Here is a 19,519-nt window from a genome sequence, read left to right as displayed (position 1 = left end):
TAAAATACAGCACGTGTCGAAGAAAAATAGTAACGCGAACGTTTAAGAATTGAACATCTGAGAGAAGAGAATGGGGAACGAGTGACTAAATGTAGATTAATAGATCTCATCTCCATATACATCGGAGCCAAGTTTTTTTTTTTTTTTCTTCTGCTTCTGTCCTTTTGATGAACCCCCACAGCGCTAGTGGTGGATGTGACTGGGTGGACTCGTGAGAAAAGTCCCCTGAAAAAAAATTGACTGGGTGGGTGCTGCCCCTCCTACTCTTTCCAGGAATTGATCCTTAACCGGTAAGTGGGTTAGCTCGGATCATCTTGCGACCGCCGTAGCGCGGGGCATTTCGTCATTTGGGCTAGGTACATTTACCACGTATTCAGGGCATTTAGAATGTATCGTCGCTCACTAACAGGCATCTCTTCAGCGCTCCGATTTTCTGCGACGGTCTATATCCGACATTCGGCGACCTTCTCACGGTATTGAGAGGATTACCCTGAAAGGTTGAATAGAAGTGGAAGTCATAGTTATAGTAAGAGACGTTTATTCGGCTTTGTCGAGAAGCGTTGTCTTATCTAACTGCAAAGATGGCAACCGTCAAATTCGACGATCTTGCTCTGCAGTATGTCCTCACAGATGAAAATTCCCAGGAGCAGGAAATATCGGAGAAGGCGGCTGCAGGTAAGTTTTCCCGTAACACGACCTACATGATTACATTATGCCAACTATATTTTCAGCAATTGAACAATCCACCAACACCAGAATAACCGTCGGCCAGTGGGTCGCCTCTATAAACCGATGGATTCAACCGGGCGATGATACAAGCGATGATAACTTCATTGCCCGTGCGAAAGCGTTGGACTTTCTAGCTAGTACCCTTGGGGTACTTAACAAGAAAGATGTCTCTTTGAAAGCTGATCAAGTCAAGCTCTTAGTGACTTTCTTCGGTTCACTCTTTTCAAGCGACCATCGTGCAGGGGTCACAGCTTCAGCAAAAGCATTGAGACACCTAGTTCACATGAAATCATTCCAGCCCACTTTGGGAGATGATATAATCACAAATGTCTGCAAATTGGGTGAGGATTTCAAGCTACAAGCACCATCAACACGTCTAGAGCTCTACGAGCTATTCCTGGAACTTTTACAAGATCCTACTGTGGCTAATGATCTTGAATATCGCCATGGAAATACCTGTGGCTTCATAACCAGCCTTCTGGACCTATGCAGGAACGAAAGAGATCCACAGAATTTGATGAAGTGGTTCGAGACCCTGAAAACGTTCCTACAGAATTTCTCACCTTCAGAGGATGTAACAGTGGAAGTTTTTAAGACCTTTTCAGCTTATTTCCCTATTTCCTTGAGAGCATCAGCCGCTCCATCGGGCATTACAGCCGATGACCTGAAAAATGCTGTGCGTTCATGCTTCGCTGCACATTATCGTGTCGCCGGCCACGCTATACCTTACCTCATCAATAAACTTGACCAAGGGGATGCGGTTACTGTTGCCGTTAAAATTGACATTTTGCAAACGCTGGATGCATGCTTATCGCAATATGACCATCCTAAGCAGAGCGTCGTTCCATTCGTTGACCAGATATGGAGCTCGCTCAAATATGAGGTTCGCAATGGAGAGATCCCTGACACAATTAAAGCCACCCTGAAAGTCATTAGATCTCTCACAACGAGACTTGATGACGATGAACTTCGGTCATTCTTAGCAGACGCATGGAGAGATCTAGATGAGGACTTATCTAACCCGACCTACACAGCTCAGGCTGGCCGACTATTGGTCGCAGTTGCTGGAGCTACCCTTCAGTCCTTCGCAAGCATTACTTCTCAGGCTATTCCTCATATCCAAACAACACTGAGGCATACTCAATCCTCGTCGCACAAACAGGAGTTAGTGGCGCTACTGAACTCGATTCTCGCCGTACGATCGCATTTAGTTGACACCTTGAAGGAAGACGCAAACATTGATAGAACCGAACCTTTGCTCAAAGATGATCTTTTTGGCGATCACCTCTTCTTTAAAGTCTACCTCCCTCTGTGGGAGGAGGCTTCGAACAGCCAGGCGGCCCCTGAGCAAATCAACGTACTCAAAAAGGTTATGGAAGGACTCGCTGTGCTTGTAGGTCAGCAATCGAGCGGCGCAGGCCCTTCTGATCGACTATGTTCTGCTTCCACTTGCGAGAGGGTCTTTAACTGGCTTGCAAGCCCATCTGTGATCTATCCCTTAGAAGGGAAACGACCTACCGGAGGACATCCTACTAGCGACACTGACCAAGACGTCCGTGATGCTGCTGTTGCGGCGCTAAAGGAAGCTGTACCTTTATACCCTCCTGCGTTCCAACTCTTATTGCAACAATACCTTTCATCATTGAAAGTGGCGTACCAGCAGCAGCTTGCGTTACACGACCTTCATCTAGAAATCAAACTGGTTGCAAGTACGCTGTGTGAGGTTGGCTGCTCGAACAAGGAACTGCCGCTGTCAAATCCGATCACTCTGATAAATACTTTACTCGAAGGGCTGTTGTGGATACTATCGGAACAGGCACCGCCCAAGTACTGGACGGCATTCATATGCTCCATCCATCTTTCTGTCGTGCAGTCTTTAAGTTCAATACCAAAGCAAAACTCCGACTCAAAACCACTGTCCCAGGAACTCATGAAATCATGGTATACGCAATTTACCAAAACCCTCGAAAATGCTGGGACTTCTCAGCTCGATTTAGATAACCCGGGAAACTCTAGTCTACTGGCTAAGACCCTAGACAAAGGACTGCAGGCACAGGGCGCCGATGTTCATCAGCAATTATGGGCGTATTCTCTGTCAGTTGTGGGACAGTTATACCGTCGCTTCACTACGGCACATTTCCAAACAGGTGATACGGGTTCTGTGTTGCATATAGGTCTAGGCGAAGATTTCAAAAGGGAAAATGGCCTTGTCGCCGAACAAGACATAACCCTGCATCAACTCGGTTTCTTGGCCACATCGGTCATTCGAGCTTTGAGCGAAACCGAGCAGACAGCCTTGGAATTGGGCGGGGACGCATTTATCCTTTTCCATGGTGTTAACAATACTGATCAACAAATAAATTCACTAGTGACAACTGCTAAGATAAGCCCACTGGATGAATTCCGTACGGCACCGTTGACAATGGGAGTCCTGCAAGGCTTACATCCCGGTGTGTTGAGTCCGGAGGTAAGTGAAATTTCCGATTTCGAGTTCGATAGTAGCTGACAGTATTTTTTTTTAAAAGCATCACATCAGTGCTCTAAAGGACCTTTGCAGTATCCTAACTACAGCCCCGTCTCCTTGTTCAGACACAACAAGAGCCGCGCTAGACATAAGTTTTACAACGTTGTCGAACAAACTCCGCCTAGAAAATAACAACAATAGCACGGAGTATTTCCAGATTCAACAAGGTCTAATAAGTACTTTGACGAACATCTGGAATAAGACCTCAGGATCTAACTTGGATATACCTACGGGCCTTCGTATTTTCCGCAGCGTTCTTTACTTTTTGGCTGGTGACGTAACAAGGTTCCGGACAAGCCCCGATACGCATAATTCGTTACTTAAGATGGTGTGCGATGAGGCACCATTACGACCTACGATAGGCCGCCAGCTTGCGAGAAATTTCGAGGTCTTAGTAAGCCCTAAAGAGTGTCTTGAGAAGGAAAACCATGCTATCCGAAAACGCATGAGTGGTGGGTGGTTGTACTTCAAAGCTGTCCAGCCTTATTTGAAGGATTGCTTCCCGAACTCGGGCTTGGATGAGACGGCAACTGTCAACCGTGCTGTGGCAACCTTCGCGATCCTCAAGCACCTGAAGTACGAGCAATACGCTAGCGATATCAGCCAAATTGTTCGTGTCGGGATCCGCTCCCTGTCAACTTTCGACACCGGCATCGAAATGGAATCCTGCCTGAGCGTTCTTCTCCAGATCCTCGAGAAAGAACCAGATGCGCTTAAAGAGCACCTCGCCGGCTTGATTACGGGTATGGCCGCCGTATACGAAACAGCGAGAAAAATTACCAAAACTACGAATTTACCGGAAGATACTGCAGCACCTAAACCTAAAGCAAAGGAGCGTGTCATGTGCCGAAAGTTCGCGTTGGAATTCTTCCAGAAATTGCCGCAAGCTTACGAGACGCAGTATCTCGTGCCGTATCGTCAGCAACTGCTGCGTCCTCTGTCGGTGGCTTGTGGCGATTCGGTTAGGGAGATTCGACGTACGGCGTTGGCGGCTAGGAAGGCTTGGGAGGCTCTTGCTTGAAGTGGGCTATTGCCGTGTTATGAGGTTGGGCTAGATGATGAAATTAGGTAGTCAGGTCATGACCGAATGCAAAACTAGCTTCTGCTGCAGAGCGAAATAATGAAAAGCTATGAAGACGTTCCGAATCTGCGTGTACGATGTGTAATTCGGATTCTTTGGTGGTCGTGACATCACCATCAACCTAACATGCGAAGAAAACAGAAATATCAAGTCACGCGAGAACGATAAATTGCAATATATGGTATCGTATTAAGACGCTTGTAAGTGGCGCTCGCTATATTTTTCTCCTCTCTTTTCCCAAACTAAGCCTTTCTCCTCTTGGACTTCTTACCCGACCCCGCGGCTGGTGTCTCGGTCTCAGCACCTGTAGCCGTAGATGTAGACTGGGAAGCCGCAATAGCATCCAAGACGTCCGCATCCGCGTTCAGGAAATCAGATGTAGAAGTAGCGGGGGCAGCTTGAACTCGCTTGGGATCAGCCTTTGCGATCAAGGGAACGGCTGTCGCGAGGATAGTCTGGAAAGGTCGCGCGATGAAGTGGCCTTGTACGTCGAACCATTCGGTGAAGGGGCGCGCTAGTTCGATGGTTTCGGGTTTGTTGGTGGATTTGGGGGTTATGGTGATTTTTATGTTGTAGATGGGGATGTTCTTTTTGGTGGAGGTTGCTATTGAGATCTGTATTGTTCGTCTGGTTAGTTGATGCCGCATTGCAATTAGTGAAATGGGGAAGGAGAGGAATTACCTTAGTACCATCCGGAGCTGTGCCTTGGTATACGGTGCCCTTCTCCACGAAGCCGATCCAGTATGTTAGAACACTGTTTAGGAGAGCGTATATGGCGACGGCGCCGGCGGTGTAGTATTTCGTAGACTCGAAACCTAGCTTGTAGTCCCAGAAGAAACAAGCTGCGGCGATGACGAAGGCGCTGTATCCTAGGGCTAGTCGTGTGTCGACTAGACTGTGGTCTTGTTTGAATTTGAGAGAGTTGAGGTAGTTGGGTAGAGCATCGTCGGATGTGTTCTTTAGGTCTGGTGATTGTTAGTGTTATGCTTCATATAGCTGCTGGTGTAAGGGATATAGGAACTTACCCGCTAGATTGTGGACGGCAATCCTTTCGGTAGAAGCCATTGTCAAGCTTTATTACCCTCGTGCTTGGAGGGAGAATAGTATTGTAAGTGGGAGTATTAAAGGTGGTGATAGAAATTGAGTTGAATCGGAGGGTTGATAGCTTAGGTGCACATGTGGCTTCTTAGAAGGTCTGCTTAGGGAGGTACGTACTATTAGACAGGGGGTTTTAGAAGTGGGACGCTTTAAAGTTCAGCCCTGCACCGAGCTGCTGTAACGTCAATCAATTGCAATTGGCCTGAGGTACCTTCCGCCTAATAATATCATCAACCAGTTTAAGCTCCAACAATTATTTATCAATAAATCATCTTTTGCTGTATCGCGGGTTGTGATAGGGGAAACGAGCGCACTATTGAAGATGGCTCAATTACCGGCGCAGACGATCCATCGGGATCCTCAACTATTGTAAGATATGTTGGCATCGGAATGCGATCGCTATGCTGACTTTGTTGATAGTTACTGGATCCTGCTTCCCATTACTGCTGTGATGGTATGCCTATTTTCCTGCCATATAAGTCAAAAAGGGGCAATGCTAACCTCGGGGGCAGATCTTAACAGGTGTCCTGCGATATTATGCCACTGTCTTGATGCAAACACCTCCCAAGAAGCTCGACCAGAAGGCGACGCGAGAGCAGCGATCTTTACTGCACGGTATCGCAGTGCGCAGTAACTTCCACGTTTTATCCGAACCATCTTTCCGCGCGAGACGAGACTACCTTACCAATGCCTACGAATCCGGTGCCTACCTGAAAGACCCCGAGCGACGTGGCCAGCCTCCTCCTAACCCGATGACCGACCCTGGCGCTATGGACGGTATGATGGGGATGATGAAGAACAACATGGCTATGATGATCCCTAACACTTTGATAATGAGTTGGATCAATGCCTTCTTCAGTGGTTTCGTCATTATTAAGCTACCTTTTCCTATTACTATCAAGTTCAAGAGTATGTTGCAAGCTGGTGTTGCGACAAAGGAAATGGACCCTCGATGGATGTCAAGTATCAGTTGGTACTTCTTGTGTTACTTTGGATTGCAATTTGTGTTCAACTTCTTGCTTGGGAATGAGAATGGTAAGTTCACTTAGAGTGGTATCGATTTTGGGTTCACATGAACTAATCACAGACCAGCCGCAAATCAAATGGCTCAGCAGATGGCAGGAATGGGTGCCCAGAACCCTCAAATGTTTGGCCCTGGTGTAGACCCCGATAAACAGTTCAAGACGGAGGCTGAAAACCTTGCTGTAGTTGAGCATTATTCGGTTCTGGACGGAGTTGAGGGTCGATTGCTCGAGGGTATCAAGTCTAAATAAATGAGGTCACAGGGCTGAGTATCTAATCAGCCATACCTAAATGCAAGTTACAACCCCCTGCCAAACGCCGTCCCATGCAATATGCTGTAAATGAAGCAAGCTACCATGATCAACCCCACCAGAGACAAACCCCAAGTCCTTCCTTCATCATGGTACCTTTAATGCAGTAAGGGGATCTCTTCTTGGCCTGATCAATTGCTTCTTGCTCCGTGCTCTCTGGCGTCTGGTCATGCCATGACTCGTCGGTTACTGAGAAGCGGACCATCTCGTTCTTGTCGTAATACATGGGTTCGCTATCGGGGTCATACAGCCACATCCATGCCTTCTCATCGTGGTTACTAAACAATGGTCAGCTTACACGGGCCATACACGTACGGACCCTCCGGTACCTACTACTGTGTGTTCTCGGGTAGTTCCTTGAATTCAACGTATATGTCCTCAAAAAAATCAGTGCGAACTGGTTTCATTAGTGACCTTTCGTAAATTCATGTTTGAAGTTCTAGGGGTAAAATGGTAGTACGTACGGGAGATTCCATTTTGATTAGCTTCGGTAATTCTTCCGAATAGAGTCTCCGTCTTAAAGGGACGAAACACGATCATGCGAAATTCGACTATCATCGACGGAATTAATACTGCGCTTCAAGATATTAAACCTTAGGTATTTAGAAGACGTACCATTGACATTAACCATGCCGCTTCCATGACCGATAAGACCCTCAGAAGCCCATAGGAGATCGTACATGCAGATACAGAGGCCGATTTTCTGAATCACTTTGTTGGAGTACTTGGCGTTGATGCTATCCTCTATGGCGATATGACTCGGCTTCTCGAATTGGTCTGGCTTGATCTGTACCAGATCGGCAATCTTTGTCTAGGGACTTTATTAGTGAACTATAATAGATGAGTTTTAGGAGACTCTTCTTACTAGGATGAACATTGTCGCAACGCTGACTGACTACCATGGTAGTTGTCGCTTTTGCTATGAAAATATCACAATCCGCTGTATGTAGCACTGAGCTAAGTGGAGACCTGTGTCGAACTGGAAGATATCAAAGTACTTAGGTACATGCAGCTGTATTAAAAATGGCACGGGTCCTAGATAGCCTCGCATTATTGATATTCCGGAGTAGCACTTGTGAGTCACAACCTTGTATTTCCACCTAGGTTTTACATTAGTTGCCGCGCTAAAACTCAGATCGCGTCTTGCATAAAATCTTGCAGGGGTCTGTTCTCTGGTAGTACGCACCAAAGCACCAAAATAGAACTCACACAACATAAACTTCTGACCATCTCCAATCCCAATCCACTGTCCACTATCCACACTATCTATCTACGCTGTGTTGTAGGTAACCATAAATTAATCGACCTTTGGAAACTTCCCGTCTTCAACTTCTTCCACAGTCGTAAGCCCCTTTCTGACTTACTCCACCATTTCGTCAAGTACAACAATACATGGTTTTTTATTTCTTTTTCTTCAACTTCGGCTTAGTTGCTCTGGTATATACTATTGCTTTTGCATTCGCGTTTCAGTTCTCACGGAACAGTATCCTTTGAAGCGGTGAGCTTCCGCGTTTGCCAACCTCTAACATCGGGACGCAGGTATGTACAATGTCTTTCTTGTTCATCAAAGCTATCTACCTGTATTTCTGCTTTCGATTCTAACCCTTCGACCTTCTAGCTATCACGACATTAAATTTCCTTTAATTCTTTACCGTTGTTCGAGTCTTTACAAAGCACCGACAAAATGAGTAACTACCCTTACGCACCACCTCCGCCTGCTCCCTCGACAGCATCTCCGAGCCCCTATCCTCCCTACAGTCAAGGGCCGGGATATAGTCATGCTCCTCCCCGTAACGGTCACACCGGGGCAGCAAGTAGTGGTGGGAACCATGGAGGTCATGGCCACCACCGGGGACCCGGTCGCAGCGAATATAGTTCTCATTACTATCCACAACAGGACTATTCTAGTAACGGACCGTACAATTCTCCTCAGCCGACTAGCTATTGGCAAGGAACACCACCTTCGAGTCACGGACATCCTAGCGGCTCGTCTCTCCCACCTAACTATCCTCCTAGCTACGCACCCCAGAGCTATCACCCACAACCTAGTCAATCCTACCAAGCACCTTATCCTGCCCAGTCCTCGCGGCCGGCATATGGAGCTCCGTACGGTCAAGGGCCTAACGAGTATCCTCAGCCTCCGCCGCAATGGGGCGAGCAAAACCATTCATTTTCGTATTCAAGTCGTGGCGGGCGTGGTGGTTACCAGAGTGATCGAAGTGGTCCTCCGCGTAACTCTTATCCTACGACACATCACCAACCACCAGTACCTCTTCCACAGCCAACTTACGGCTACCCCCCTAGCACGTCCCCGTCGTTCTCGGGACCCCCACAAACTCATTACGGACCTAACAATAGAAGCCATGGTCGTGGCGGTCATGCTCATTCTAATAAGTCTTCGCATTCTCTGAATAATGATCGTGGTGAGAAGTTTCGCTATCGTGATCAGAAGCCACATGCACCGCAGCCATTCGCTCATCAGAAGTCTGATCTTGCTTCAGCGAAGAAGAAGAAGCGCAAGACCAACACACTGGGACTAACCCCAGGCGATGAAGATTCGGATGATGGCGTTGACGAGGAGAAGCGTCTTGTGGAGCTGCTTGGCGCCGATGCTCCTGGGTAAGCTTTCTAATTCAGCATAGTGGTCCGATATATGTGCTAATTTGATTTTTTATAAGTATACCTGATGGTGACGTGGCAAAATGGATAGCAGCCCGTAAAGCAAATTTCCCAACCCAAGCTCGCATTGCACAGAAGAAAGAGTCTGGATTGTTGGCTCAAGCGTCTAACAACAACGACAATAAAGAACCTGCCGCTGTTGAGGTTGACCCAGTTGAGAAAGAAGCGGATCGCCTACGCAAGCGGTTGGCGAAGCTTGACCGCAAGATCGAGAAGCGTAAACGTGCCCCTAACGACGAAGGTGATGAGATGCGATCTGAGTCTTCAGATGATGAATCAGATGATGAGAAGCCTGAAGCCCTTCCTACTGCTAAGCCTACCTCCGGATTCTTGCCCCCTCCGCCTATTACACGGGCTGACCCTTCAAACCACTGCAAATATTACTCTACGGGAGGCATATGCGGTAAGAAGGGCAAATGCCGATTCGTACACGACCCTGCTGTTCGTGAGGCTGCTCTTCAGGAACGAACTAGAAATAATGGGCAGATGACTCTTAAGCAACGTCTTCTTTTAAATGACAAAGATCAAGACGACATGGAGGTAATCAAAACCATTGTGGATATGCGTTGCAATGGACGCCTACACGATCCTCAGCCAGCCCCTGCTCGCCCCGAACAGAAAGCTAGTCTCCCCGTTCATTCTTCACTCCCCACTACGGGTGGAGAGGCGAATCTACCTCCAAATCCATATGCACACCTCAAGAACGCAGACGGAATATCGCGGTACCGCAAGCCCAGATTCTAAAGACAGTAACCATTTCCCGAATCCGGGTTTCCGGCATTTTGCAATGCGCAAAAGCAATGAATTTCTTATCAATGTGATGAGATCTATCAACACGTAATGCTGCTGTGTGGCATGCATGACTTGCTGTTTTCACGGATGAGTATCCACCAAGGAAAATGAAGACGAGTTATCGATACTAGTTCGACATGTTGCTCGCTTCATAAATAACTGAGATGGAATCATCACCATCCAACCTAATTTGCAACACAATCATCATTTTCCTTCGCCGATTCTGCCGATTAGCAGTACGATTATGATCACCAATTTTCCCGCATTCCAGTTTGCTTCATGTTTATGCGTTTTTGATTTTCGTCATTTTGGTACGGTCACTCGAGCAAAATAATTGCTTGGTAGGATGTAGCTTTCACAGCAGCTTTTTTCACAAGACTTCGAGTTTCGGATGCGGCGAGAAAGTTCTTCAACTTCCACAGAATGATTCATTTCATCTCTTCCCCCGATTTACTTACAGGCGATTTCCTAATACCGATAGGGTTAAAAAAGGGTTTGTAAGGTCAGGTAGGGATGGCAAAAGGAAGGACGGATAAAGGCGTTAGTTTTTCAAAGTTGTCCAAGGTTTTAATCCTGACTACCTCGAACAGGTAGTAGAGTGTAAGAATAGGATTTAAAATACCTTAGTGTGTCTTGAGTTAATGATTATACCTTATATAATCCATCAGTGTTATCTTAACTTATCATTGAACTAAATATGTGATGACTTTTGCAGCATACACTAATATTTGACTAGCTTCTAACGGCGTATACCTAGAGCCGTTCACCATTTTATATGCATTTCCTCCCATTACGTGTAGTTGGCACTTAGGTACATGGTGATATAACCACCAATTATGTGAAGCTATTTTGGACACCAAAGGTCGAAACATTAGGCCATAGTGGCAAGGGTACTTCTACATCAGACTTCTCTTATTGAGTTAATCGTCAAATTTGCTTTGATTCGGCAGAGGATATCTACTTTTTGTTCGGGAAAATATATGGCCTTCCTATTGACAATGACTTTCGCCATAAACATCAACCAATGAGAATATGAATCTCGTCAAAACACCGGACGCCGTTGTATTGCATGATGGGGATCATCCGTCGTCCCCTTTCCTCCTTTTTTGAAGAGCCACCTCCCCCTTGACCGGTCCCAATGGTCATTTCCTCTCGTATATGCCGTTAGTCGGATTCCACCCCTCTGCTAGAAGGGTAGCTAGAAGTGTGATAGTTATATGGTGCTTGCTTTAAACTAATAGCACAGCATTGACACATCCGTCGTTCTCGCAGTTATTCGTGATCTGCGCGTAACGACCCCAAGCGACCTTACCACCGGCGGTGACAAGCCCAAGTTCGGAAACGTTGACCTCGATGATGGTACCTTTGCTTAGTACACCTAGTTGTGTGTATAAGGGTTGTTGCGGGTTCTTCTTGACGCTGATGATGGGTAGTTGTAATGTGACGCCTAGTTCGGGGTGTGTTACGTTGGCTTTCTTATATCTATAATCCCGCGAGGGTTAGCACCGATGTTAAGGGCAAGTAGCTAGTGAAGTTTTTGATGGCAGGTACGTAGGGATAGGTGATTGGGTATAATAAATCAGATCTTGTTCATTTATACGTGTTCTCAGCAACCGCATTTAGCGTCTGAGTGAGCTGGGTATAACGTAAAGTAGTCATCATATTAATGGTAGTAGAAGGAATGGGGGAACATGGAACATATTTAGGATGGATAGTGATAGACATACCGTAAACCCATAGGCCGTATAAACCTCTCGTATTTCACCGGCCGTCTCGTGAAGTCCGGTCCAACAAACGTGGGCTTTGTAACCATACGCTTCCAGCTCTTCTTATGTGTCTTCTTTCCAGTGTTGACAACCTTAAACATCTCCTCTTCGCTGATACCTCTAACCTTAGGCAAGGGTACTGCGAACTTGGCGGCCTTTTCGGCACGCTTGTTCTTGATAGCACTACTCAACGCCTTGGCCTGGGTAGGATTGGAGCGGTCGAGTAGATAGTTAGGGAGAGGCGTTTTGGGATCGTTTTCGGCGGCAGACTTGACGTTGCGCTCTTCGTGTGCCTTGATCTGCTTGCGCATTTGGATCTTCTCCTTATGTCGCTTCGCCTGGTGCAACTTCGCGCGTAGACCTCGTAGGTTCTGTGCATCCTTGGAGGCCTTGTGTCCCTCACGGGCTTCGCGCTTTCGCATTCGCTCCTCATGATCGAGACGGCGACCATGGGTCTTGCGGAAACGTTCCATGTACTCATTTTGAGGCTGTCGTTAAGATGTCAGTACGGCTAAATTTGGTAGCGGGAAGGATTAAAAACCGTACCATGATGAATGGATTTGCCCTCGAAAGGGACTTCTGAATTAATTATTAGAAATTTCTTGCTCCAATTTTAATATTTGAGTATTAAAGGAGTGCACAATTGAAAATCTGGTGAAAGTTGCGAACGACGACACTGGAGGTGTCGAGGTTGTCGGTGACAAGAGATAGAAAAAAAAGTTACGGGAGTACTAATTTGTTATCGGCTGGGGACCCGCCACTATCAAAATTTCTTAAGCTCCAGCCACACGGATATCCACTAGCCACCCCTGCTGTTCCACAGAGCGGAAAATCTCATGTCTCCACTTTAACTTTTCGACCTCTTCGTCCTTCACACATTCAATTGATATCTCCAGACTTGAAGGTGTCGGAGAAGATCACCAACTCGACCAATTGCGAAGCAGGTGCTTCAATCATCGAGTAGGCACCGTATTTGAGGAGGAAGAACGATTAGAGTTGCAAAAATGAGCCGCTCACTCCTCCGCTCCGTCCTAGAGCTACGCACACCCATCACGCGCCTCCCACCAACTTTCCTCCTCCCAATCCGAGCTCGCGGCCTCGCAACCACAACCACGACGACCACAGACAATGTCAGCCCAACCATACCACCAACGTCCACTCCCACACAAACAACCATCCCTCCAATAGCGCCTACCAAACCGCCAACTACCTCCCCACCATTGCAAACCCACCCCTCCCAATCACCAAACCAAACAACCTCAACCTCAGTAGCGGAGCTCTTCCCCCTCCTCCGCGCCCAGCCGGCACACTACGCCACGATCCTAATCCACGGGATGCCGTACCTAATCACAGAAGGCGACCGCATCCGTCTACCCTTCCTAATGAAAGGTGTTCTCCCCGGCGACATTCTCCGTCTAGATCGAGTCTCAACACTAGGCTCCCGCGACTACACCCTACTCGGAAAACCGATTATCGACCCGGGATTATTCGAATGCCGCGCTACAGTCCTCGGCGTCGAGAGTGAGCCTTTGCGTATCAAGGTTAAGACGAAGAGGCGGAATAGGCGTTCAAGGAGGGTGGCTAGTAAGCATCGGTATACCATTTTGAGGATTAGTGAGTTGAAGCTTTTGGGGCCTTCTTAGGGAGATCTGTGCTTCTAGGATGGTGGAAGAGGGGGGGATTCCTCTTTGGAGGAATCGAAGGCGAGGAGTGATCGACGAGTGTGAACGAAAGACGGGGAGGGCTAGATCTCCTACACCTCTCGATGTCTCCGAGTCTCGCTTAAAGAGTAGTGATGGAGTAGCTGGCACATGCTAGGGACTCGTGGCTCGGGGCTCGTGGTGTATTTTTATCACAGATATGAGCTTGTTCAGGGGCAGCAGGCTCCATGTATAAATCACATCAACTTAAAAAGCAGAGGAACTATTCGGTTGGTTAACCTCACAAGATGAACATAGACGGAAAATGCACTTGTATCATACACCTAAATCCTCACACTATTATGGCATTCACCAGTGAAAAAGATCATCTTAATAGGTCATGAAACGATCGTCAGAAGCTCTCATTAAAAAAGTAAGTTTTTCTACTCAACAACGCATAAGACGTAAGAAAAAATAATAATAATAAAACCGACGCGGGATATTTTTCGCTAAGACAAAAACATCGAGATGAGAAAACCACCATCCACCCGCGAACTGATCGATCGGTTGGTTGGAAGGATAGTTTCCTTTCTAATGCCAGAAACAGATTTGAATCAACTCCCATACCCTAAACTCGGTATCCTGAACGCCGTGGCTGATGGACGCAGAAAAGAACAACGGGAATATTGCGTGGTGATATGGGACGATGCCACCTTCTTTGAAAGAATATGGCGCCTTAAAACACAGTAACGGAATCCAACACTCCTAGACGATTATCCAGCCATACGCATCGTATGCGAGCAGGTTGGCACCTCTCTCTTCTCTTCCCCATCAAATTTTCTCTTTCCGCCGCCGTTTTTCTGTTCGTAAATCATACTATGGTTTTCCCCTTTGAATAATCTTATTGCTACCTCGACTGAGAATCAGGCGAAGCCCTCGAAACCGACGAAGAAAACCCCGCTACCTCCCTGCCGACAGCCTTTGCAACACTGCCCCAGTAAGCCTGAGGCCACACACTAAGGGCCTCGGCCTCGGTAGGCATGCGCTCCCGGCAGCGTGTTACGACACTCTGGATAATACGTCCTAGCAGCTCTTCAGAGATAGGTAAGGCACCCTCCGGCGTCTCGACGGGGTATAGGAATGGGTCTGTAAGAGATAATAATTCCGCACATGTCGGGCGCATATGCTGGTCGCGGTTCAAGCACCTCTTCATCGTTCTTATCAGACTCGGGGGTACGGCCGTGCCTCCTACGCCATGACTGCGGTATTCGATGTCGTATTGCCAGTTGATAATGGCGTGGCAACGGGCCATCTGATTGGGAATGTGACCAAAAGGTGGCGTGCCGTAGACCATCTGGTATAGAATACATCCCAAACTCCATATATCACTAGGCTTTCCAAGCTTCATAAGCTTGGGTCGGGGCGGATTACCGACAGACCCAACACGATGTCCAGCAGCATCAGTTGCGTTAGAGTCGATCAAACTCTCGGGACTCATGTAGTTGGGTGTACCAATCTGGGTCTCGCGGTGTACATTGACAGTCTCGTCTGTCTGGATCGCGTTTGCGATACCGAAATCGATGAGCTTCAGACGACCCTGAACTAGTACGAAGTTGGCTGGCTTCAAGTCTGAGTGAACGATATCGTACTCATGCACTGATGCCAGACATTCAAGCATTTCTTGCCAGTAGTACCTGACAAAGACTGGATCGAAGCGAGCATTCTCAGGCGAGAGTCGGAGGCGTAGGAGCGTGTTAAGGTCCAACTCGCCCATTTCCATAAGCTAAATAGAGCAGTTTAGTCAGCCATACTATCCAAAAGTCAAGAAAATTGTATGTATGATACTTACCAGGCTGAGGATCTGTTTCTCTTCATTCATTTCGTAGTCATATAGAGTAATGACACGTTCCACCTTATTCAGCTTCTGTAGAAGATCGATTTCGCCCTTGTAGCCTCGGACAGTGCTTTCGTCGGCACCTTCTATGGATACACGTTTTAACGCAAACATTTTTCCGTTGTCGGCCGCAACGCGGTATACCTTTCCGCTTCCTCCACGGCCAAGGGAGTCGATTCTCGTATAGCATTTGCCGTTAACCTTCATATAGTTTCGTCGCTTTGCGCCTTGAGCTGTGGTCGCTGCGCCAGCTGTAGACGTAGCGGCCTCGAGAATGGACATTTTGGGCGGGGGTGCTGGGGCTGCCCTACGAGGCGTGTTCTGGCTCAAAGAACTTAATGCCTTACGTTCGGGTGAGGTAGGTCGCAGGCCACCCACCTCTGCAGCGCTCAAAGGGCGGGCTGGAATTTTAGGGATTTCCTTATCTAGGAAGCTCCCTGATGGAACCTTGTTCCTCTTGAAGGTCGGAGGAGCTTCATTTTCTTGGTCGTGTCTTGCGGGCATTTCTGGCCTCGGAGGCGGGATACGGTAATGTGGAATTGGAATCTCATCGTGTTCTGGCGAGGTCTGTCGCGAGCGTGGGACACGCACTTCATCAGCAGCAACTGAGGACACTTCTCTCCTATGGGAAGCCCTCGAGGAGCTCTTAGCACTAACAGGGCTTCCTGAGGCGAGACGGTCAGGTACATAGTAAGATGATACAAGGTTATCTGCGGGTTCGTAGTCATTAGGATCTTGTGGTCTGTCGGGATCCTGGCTAGATTGGAGTGGTTCCCCTTCGTTTTCGGCATCCTCTTCACTTTGTCTTCTTCGTCCTCGGCGCGCCGGACCGCTAAGAAAGCTGCCGGGGACCTTTCCTACTCTCTTTACGCGCATTGAGCTCTGCACTGCTTGATTCTCTTCACTGCGATTCCTAGTTCCATTGGAACCTAACCGAGAAGCACTGCCCGGGTTGGAATTTCCCTGCTGTCGGGGAGCAGTTTGAGGAACTTCAGCTGCATCATTTTCATCGGACTGCGCAGCGTGAGAATGGAATGATGAAGCAAGATCGTTTTGTCGTGAAGACACGGCCGATGATCCGGTACGACCCCGATTGCCCGACGAATTGACGGCAATTCTGACCACGCGACCCTGCTGAGCGGGTGTATTCAAGTCCTTATCCTTGATCTCTGAATTGTTACCCTTCTCCTCCGGTACACTATCAGCTCGACTTGAAGGGCGGTTTTTGTTTTGCGAGGTAGCAAGCGATGTTGACCTCCTCTTGATGGGCTTGACTTGGGAAGCGGCAGAATTACCCGAAGCAGCACTCAACCGAACCACTCGTTTTCTGACGGGACTGCTCTCTCGACTAGGTTGACTCCTGACGGGTGATGTCGGTCGGGAAGATAGCTGTGCACTGCTAGCACGAGTATGTCTCCTCTCTTCGCCAATTGATGCTATCGAGGTGTTCAAAACACTGCGTCGCTTAATGGGTTTTTCTTGTTCGGCATGGACCGGCGATGATGGTCGATGGCTTTGGGCTCGAGTTCTAATGCGACCATTATCCCGTTCGGGCTCAGCTCCCCCATCGTTGAGAAGAGCTTTCGTAAGAGCACTGAGCTTCATAGGCACAGGTATCTCGTCGTCGGAACTATCGTTCCCAGCAAATTGCGATTTGGCACCATTTGTTGATGGGACTGGATTCGATTCTGCGCGGCTAACTTGAGGTCTAGCTGGAACTCTCCTTAAACCCGAACGTAGCGAAGACTTTCTTGCAACAGCAGCCGACTGGGAATTCGACCCAGAGGGCGTGGGTGAAGCGGTAGACATTATCATCAATGTTTGGTTGGTTGTTATTGTAAATATTATATGTATGAGTATGGAGTAGGGCGTATGGAGCAATGGAGCTTGGAAATAAAGCGAGACAACGCAAAGGAAGCAAGCAAGCGGGCTACAGCGCGTCGAATTGGTATTTAGTTTGGTGAAAAAATAATGGATGTTCTACGTGTCGAAGCAGGTCATTGTCCAAAACAATTGCAGATTAGTAGCAAGATTGGAAGAATAGGGCGTTGCAATGCAAAAGTAATTGGCGCGTTGAAGGTATGACAGGAAGGAAATGTTTCTTGGGGAATTTGGTCTATTAGATCCCGGCTCCAATGGCTTGGCGTCTTTTTTCGTTTTTACCCTCGTTGCCAGGAGCAACGGTAGCATTTCACTACCGGTAACCAATCACATCATGCGCTAGTCAAACGCTAAGATTTCATATCGATACCACCAGCCTTATGCAACATGTTTATGCAAATCGTATAGATAACAATGCATAAGCCCAAGATAATGCACTCCGCAATGCCCCTCCAAGCACTTGAGCATTCCACAAACCTTGGGAAGTCAACAGGCTGCATTCAGGTACGTAGGGATAGATGTGGAATTTAATAAGCAAGCTACGCCCAAACGCTACGAAATATTCATTTCGCATTGAATCCCCATAAGGAACCTACAGTAACGTAATGATCAACTGGATCATGTACAATCCTGGACAAGTATCGCGATGTATATAAGAGTATCGCAAAGTCCGCAGTAAGTTTAGAAATTCGAGAAATCAGGGACACATTATCACATCAGTTCGGGGAGGAAAAAGCGGAAAACGAAAATTCAGAGAAGCAGGACTGTATTTTTGCCTTAGCCGTTTCTAGATGCCCTAGTCGATCAAACGCAGACCATTCCACGCCGCCGAATACCATGCCAGACCACCACACCAGTCCATTTTTGTGCCACTTCCCTAAAAACCGTTGACTTCGTTGACATAACCGTTTGCGATATTCGCTTAGTCGAAAAGACCGAAGCCCATGTCCTCGTCGGACTCCTCCTTCTCTGTAGAAATATGTTAGCATTGCAACCACCAAAACCAGAAAGAAATAATATTGGCTCATACCCTCTTCCTTCTCCTCTGCCTTCTCCTCAGCGGCGGCGGCACCACCAGCAGCGGCACCACCGGAAGCAGCACCGCCACCAGCACCACCAGAAGGAACGGAGGCAAGCTTGCCAGATCCCTCGGAGATCAGCTATAAAACCATATTGTCAGTCCAATTGTTCCATTCTCGTAGTATCGTAGTAGCGGGATAGCGAACCTCGTTGATGTCCTTGCCCTCGAGCTCAGACAGGAGCTTCTCCAGACGCTCGTCGTCAGCCTCGATACCGACGGACTCGAGGACTTCCTTGACGTCGGAAGCGGAAGGCGAGGTGTTGCCACCAAGGCCGAGAAGAAGGTAAGCTGCGAGGTGCTTCATTTTTGTAGATTTGTTGTTCTGCGCAGGGGTGGTATTTGGTTAGCTTTGGTGATTTTTTGCGTAGGTATTATTTGCGACAACTTCGGTTGAATTGCGCCCACAAGTCTCGAGCTGACAGCGTCGCAAAAAGTATCGAGGCGCAAATGGGAAATGTTAGAGGTAAATTAACTTACAAGAGATGAGAAGAACACGAGAAATCAATCGATTTAACCGCGATTTTGGGCGGAGACTGAGCCTTCGAGTTCTGTGGGAAGTTCGGGTGTTGACAAGATTGAAAAGTTGAGAAGTTGTGACTGTTTCGGCCAGAAAAGTTTCCGTAGAATTTTGGTGCGTCCAGAATTGACCGTGGGCAGATTAGAGAGAAGGTGGGTCCTCGCCTATCACCTGATTAGGGTCACCCTTGAGAATCGCCGACCCTCCAATAAAACAACTTTGCTTCCACCCCACTATCAATGTGGCTTTAACAATTTACCTTAAAAATTAATGGCGAATGAAAGTGTTGAAATGACGTAGCTCAGCCACAACCAGCTGTTTGCTAAAACTCAATCAGGCTCCAGAAGGTTGGAAAGATTTGGAAGTAACTATGTACTGTGTACTTGGCCATTTGGTACAATTTTTGTTAGGAGCGGAACGGCACGAGACTTTCTTTCTTTCTCTGTCCAGACTTCTTATCGTCACCACCATTTGTTCATTTTGCCCATTTGCATCCAACAATC

General features: G+C 47.6%; 8 protein-coding genes across 8 annotated transcripts; 4 read left to right on the top strand and 4 right to left on the bottom strand.

Annotated features, from left to right (window-relative positions):
* The first annotated feature begins 389 nt into the window (after positions 1-389).
* On the top strand, positions 390-4,425 carry F4822DRAFT_329250 (Dos2-interacting transcription regulator of RNA-Pol-II-domain-containing protein). Its single transcript, XM_051455620.1, has 3 exons — positions 390-675; positions 732-3,196; positions 3,255-4,425. Exons 1-3 carry the CDS (start codon positions 582-584, stop codon positions 4,272-4,274), a joined length of 3,579 nt encoding a protein of 1,192 aa, XP_051312692.1. The 5' UTR covers positions 390-581; the 3' UTR covers positions 4,275-4,425.
* Positions 4,337-5,524, bottom strand: F4822DRAFT_329241 (SPC25-domain-containing protein). Its single transcript, XM_051455619.1, has 3 exons — positions 5,360-5,524; positions 5,016-5,299; positions 4,337-4,948 (listed from the first exon to the last, which is right to left on the bottom strand). Exons 1-3 carry the CDS (start codon positions 5,397-5,399, stop codon positions 4,577-4,579), a joined length of 696 nt encoding a protein of 231 aa, XP_051312691.1. The 5' UTR covers positions 5,400-5,524; the 3' UTR covers positions 4,337-4,576.
* A 230-nt stretch (positions 5,525-5,754) lies between these two features.
* F4822DRAFT_431784 (uncharacterized protein) lies at positions 5,755-6,706 on the top strand (the record flags this gene model as incomplete). The annotated part of the gene is made up of 4 exons (XM_051461533.1): positions 5,755-5,801; positions 5,853-5,886; positions 5,945-6,467; positions 6,525-6,706. The coding sequence occupies 4 exons, from the start codon at positions 5,755-5,757 to the stop codon at positions 6,704-6,706; spliced, it is 786 nt and encodes a 261-aa protein (XP_051312690.1).
* Positions 6,445-7,822, bottom strand: F4822DRAFT_411547 (RNA polymerase III subunit Rpc25-domain-containing protein). The gene is made up of 5 exons (XM_051458876.1): positions 7,632-7,822; positions 7,382-7,577; positions 7,231-7,317; positions 7,100-7,163; positions 6,445-7,044 (listed from the first exon to the last, which is right to left on the bottom strand). The coding sequence occupies exons 1-5, from the start codon at positions 7,641-7,643 to the stop codon at positions 6,816-6,818; spliced, it is 588 nt and encodes a 195-aa protein (XP_051312689.1). The 5' UTR covers positions 7,644-7,822; the 3' UTR covers positions 6,445-6,815.
* A 106-nt stretch (positions 7,823-7,928) lies between these two features.
* F4822DRAFT_411545 (uncharacterized protein) lies at positions 7,929-10,901 on the top strand. The gene is made up of 3 exons (XM_051458875.1): positions 7,929-8,305; positions 8,385-9,385; positions 9,445-10,901. Exons 2-3 carry the CDS (start codon positions 8,451-8,453, stop codon positions 10,187-10,189), a joined length of 1,680 nt encoding a protein of 559 aa, XP_051312688.1. The 5' UTR covers positions 7,929-8,305; positions 8,385-8,450; the 3' UTR covers positions 10,190-10,901.
* Positions 10,902-11,014: 113 nt separating this feature from the next.
* On the bottom strand, positions 11,015-12,728 carry F4822DRAFT_411544 (ribosomal protein S8e). Its single transcript, XM_051458874.1, has 3 exons — positions 12,550-12,728; positions 11,965-12,491; positions 11,015-11,719 (listed from the first exon to the last, which is right to left on the bottom strand). The coding sequence occupies exons 1-3, from the start codon at positions 12,550-12,552 to the stop codon at positions 11,467-11,469; spliced, it is 783 nt and encodes a 260-aa protein (XP_051312687.1). The 5' UTR covers positions 12,553-12,728; the 3' UTR covers positions 11,015-11,466.
* Positions 12,729-12,855: 127 nt separating this feature from the next.
* On the top strand, positions 12,856-14,011 carry F4822DRAFT_411539 (uncharacterized protein). Its single transcript, XM_051458873.1, has one exon. It carries the CDS (start codon positions 13,008-13,010, stop codon positions 13,644-13,646), a length of 639 nt encoding a protein of 212 aa, XP_051312686.1. The 5' UTR covers positions 12,856-13,007; the 3' UTR covers positions 13,647-14,011.
* Positions 14,012-17,929: 3,918 nt separating this feature from the next.
* Positions 17,930-19,149, bottom strand: F4822DRAFT_411536 (ribosomal protein 60S). The gene is made up of 3 exons (XM_051458872.1): positions 18,645-19,149; positions 18,449-18,578; positions 17,930-18,387 (listed from the first exon to the last, which is right to left on the bottom strand). Exons 1-3 carry the CDS (start codon positions 18,801-18,803, stop codon positions 18,341-18,343), a joined length of 336 nt encoding a protein of 111 aa, XP_051312685.1. The 5' UTR covers positions 18,804-19,149; the 3' UTR covers positions 17,930-18,340.
* Between the last annotated feature and the right edge of the window lie 370 nt (positions 19,150-19,519).

The sequence above is a fragment of the Hypoxylon trugodes genome (assembly GCF_022578975.1).
Source record: "Hypoxylon trugodes strain CBS 135444 unplaced genomic scaffold F4822scaffold_7, whole genome shotgun sequence".
Classification (NCBI taxonomy): domain Eukaryota; kingdom Fungi; phylum Ascomycota; class Sordariomycetes; order Xylariales; family Hypoxylaceae; genus Hypoxylon; species Hypoxylon trugodes.
The sequence above is the reverse complement of the archived record's forward strand: the minus strand, read 5'-3'. Positions and strand labels throughout refer to the sequence as shown.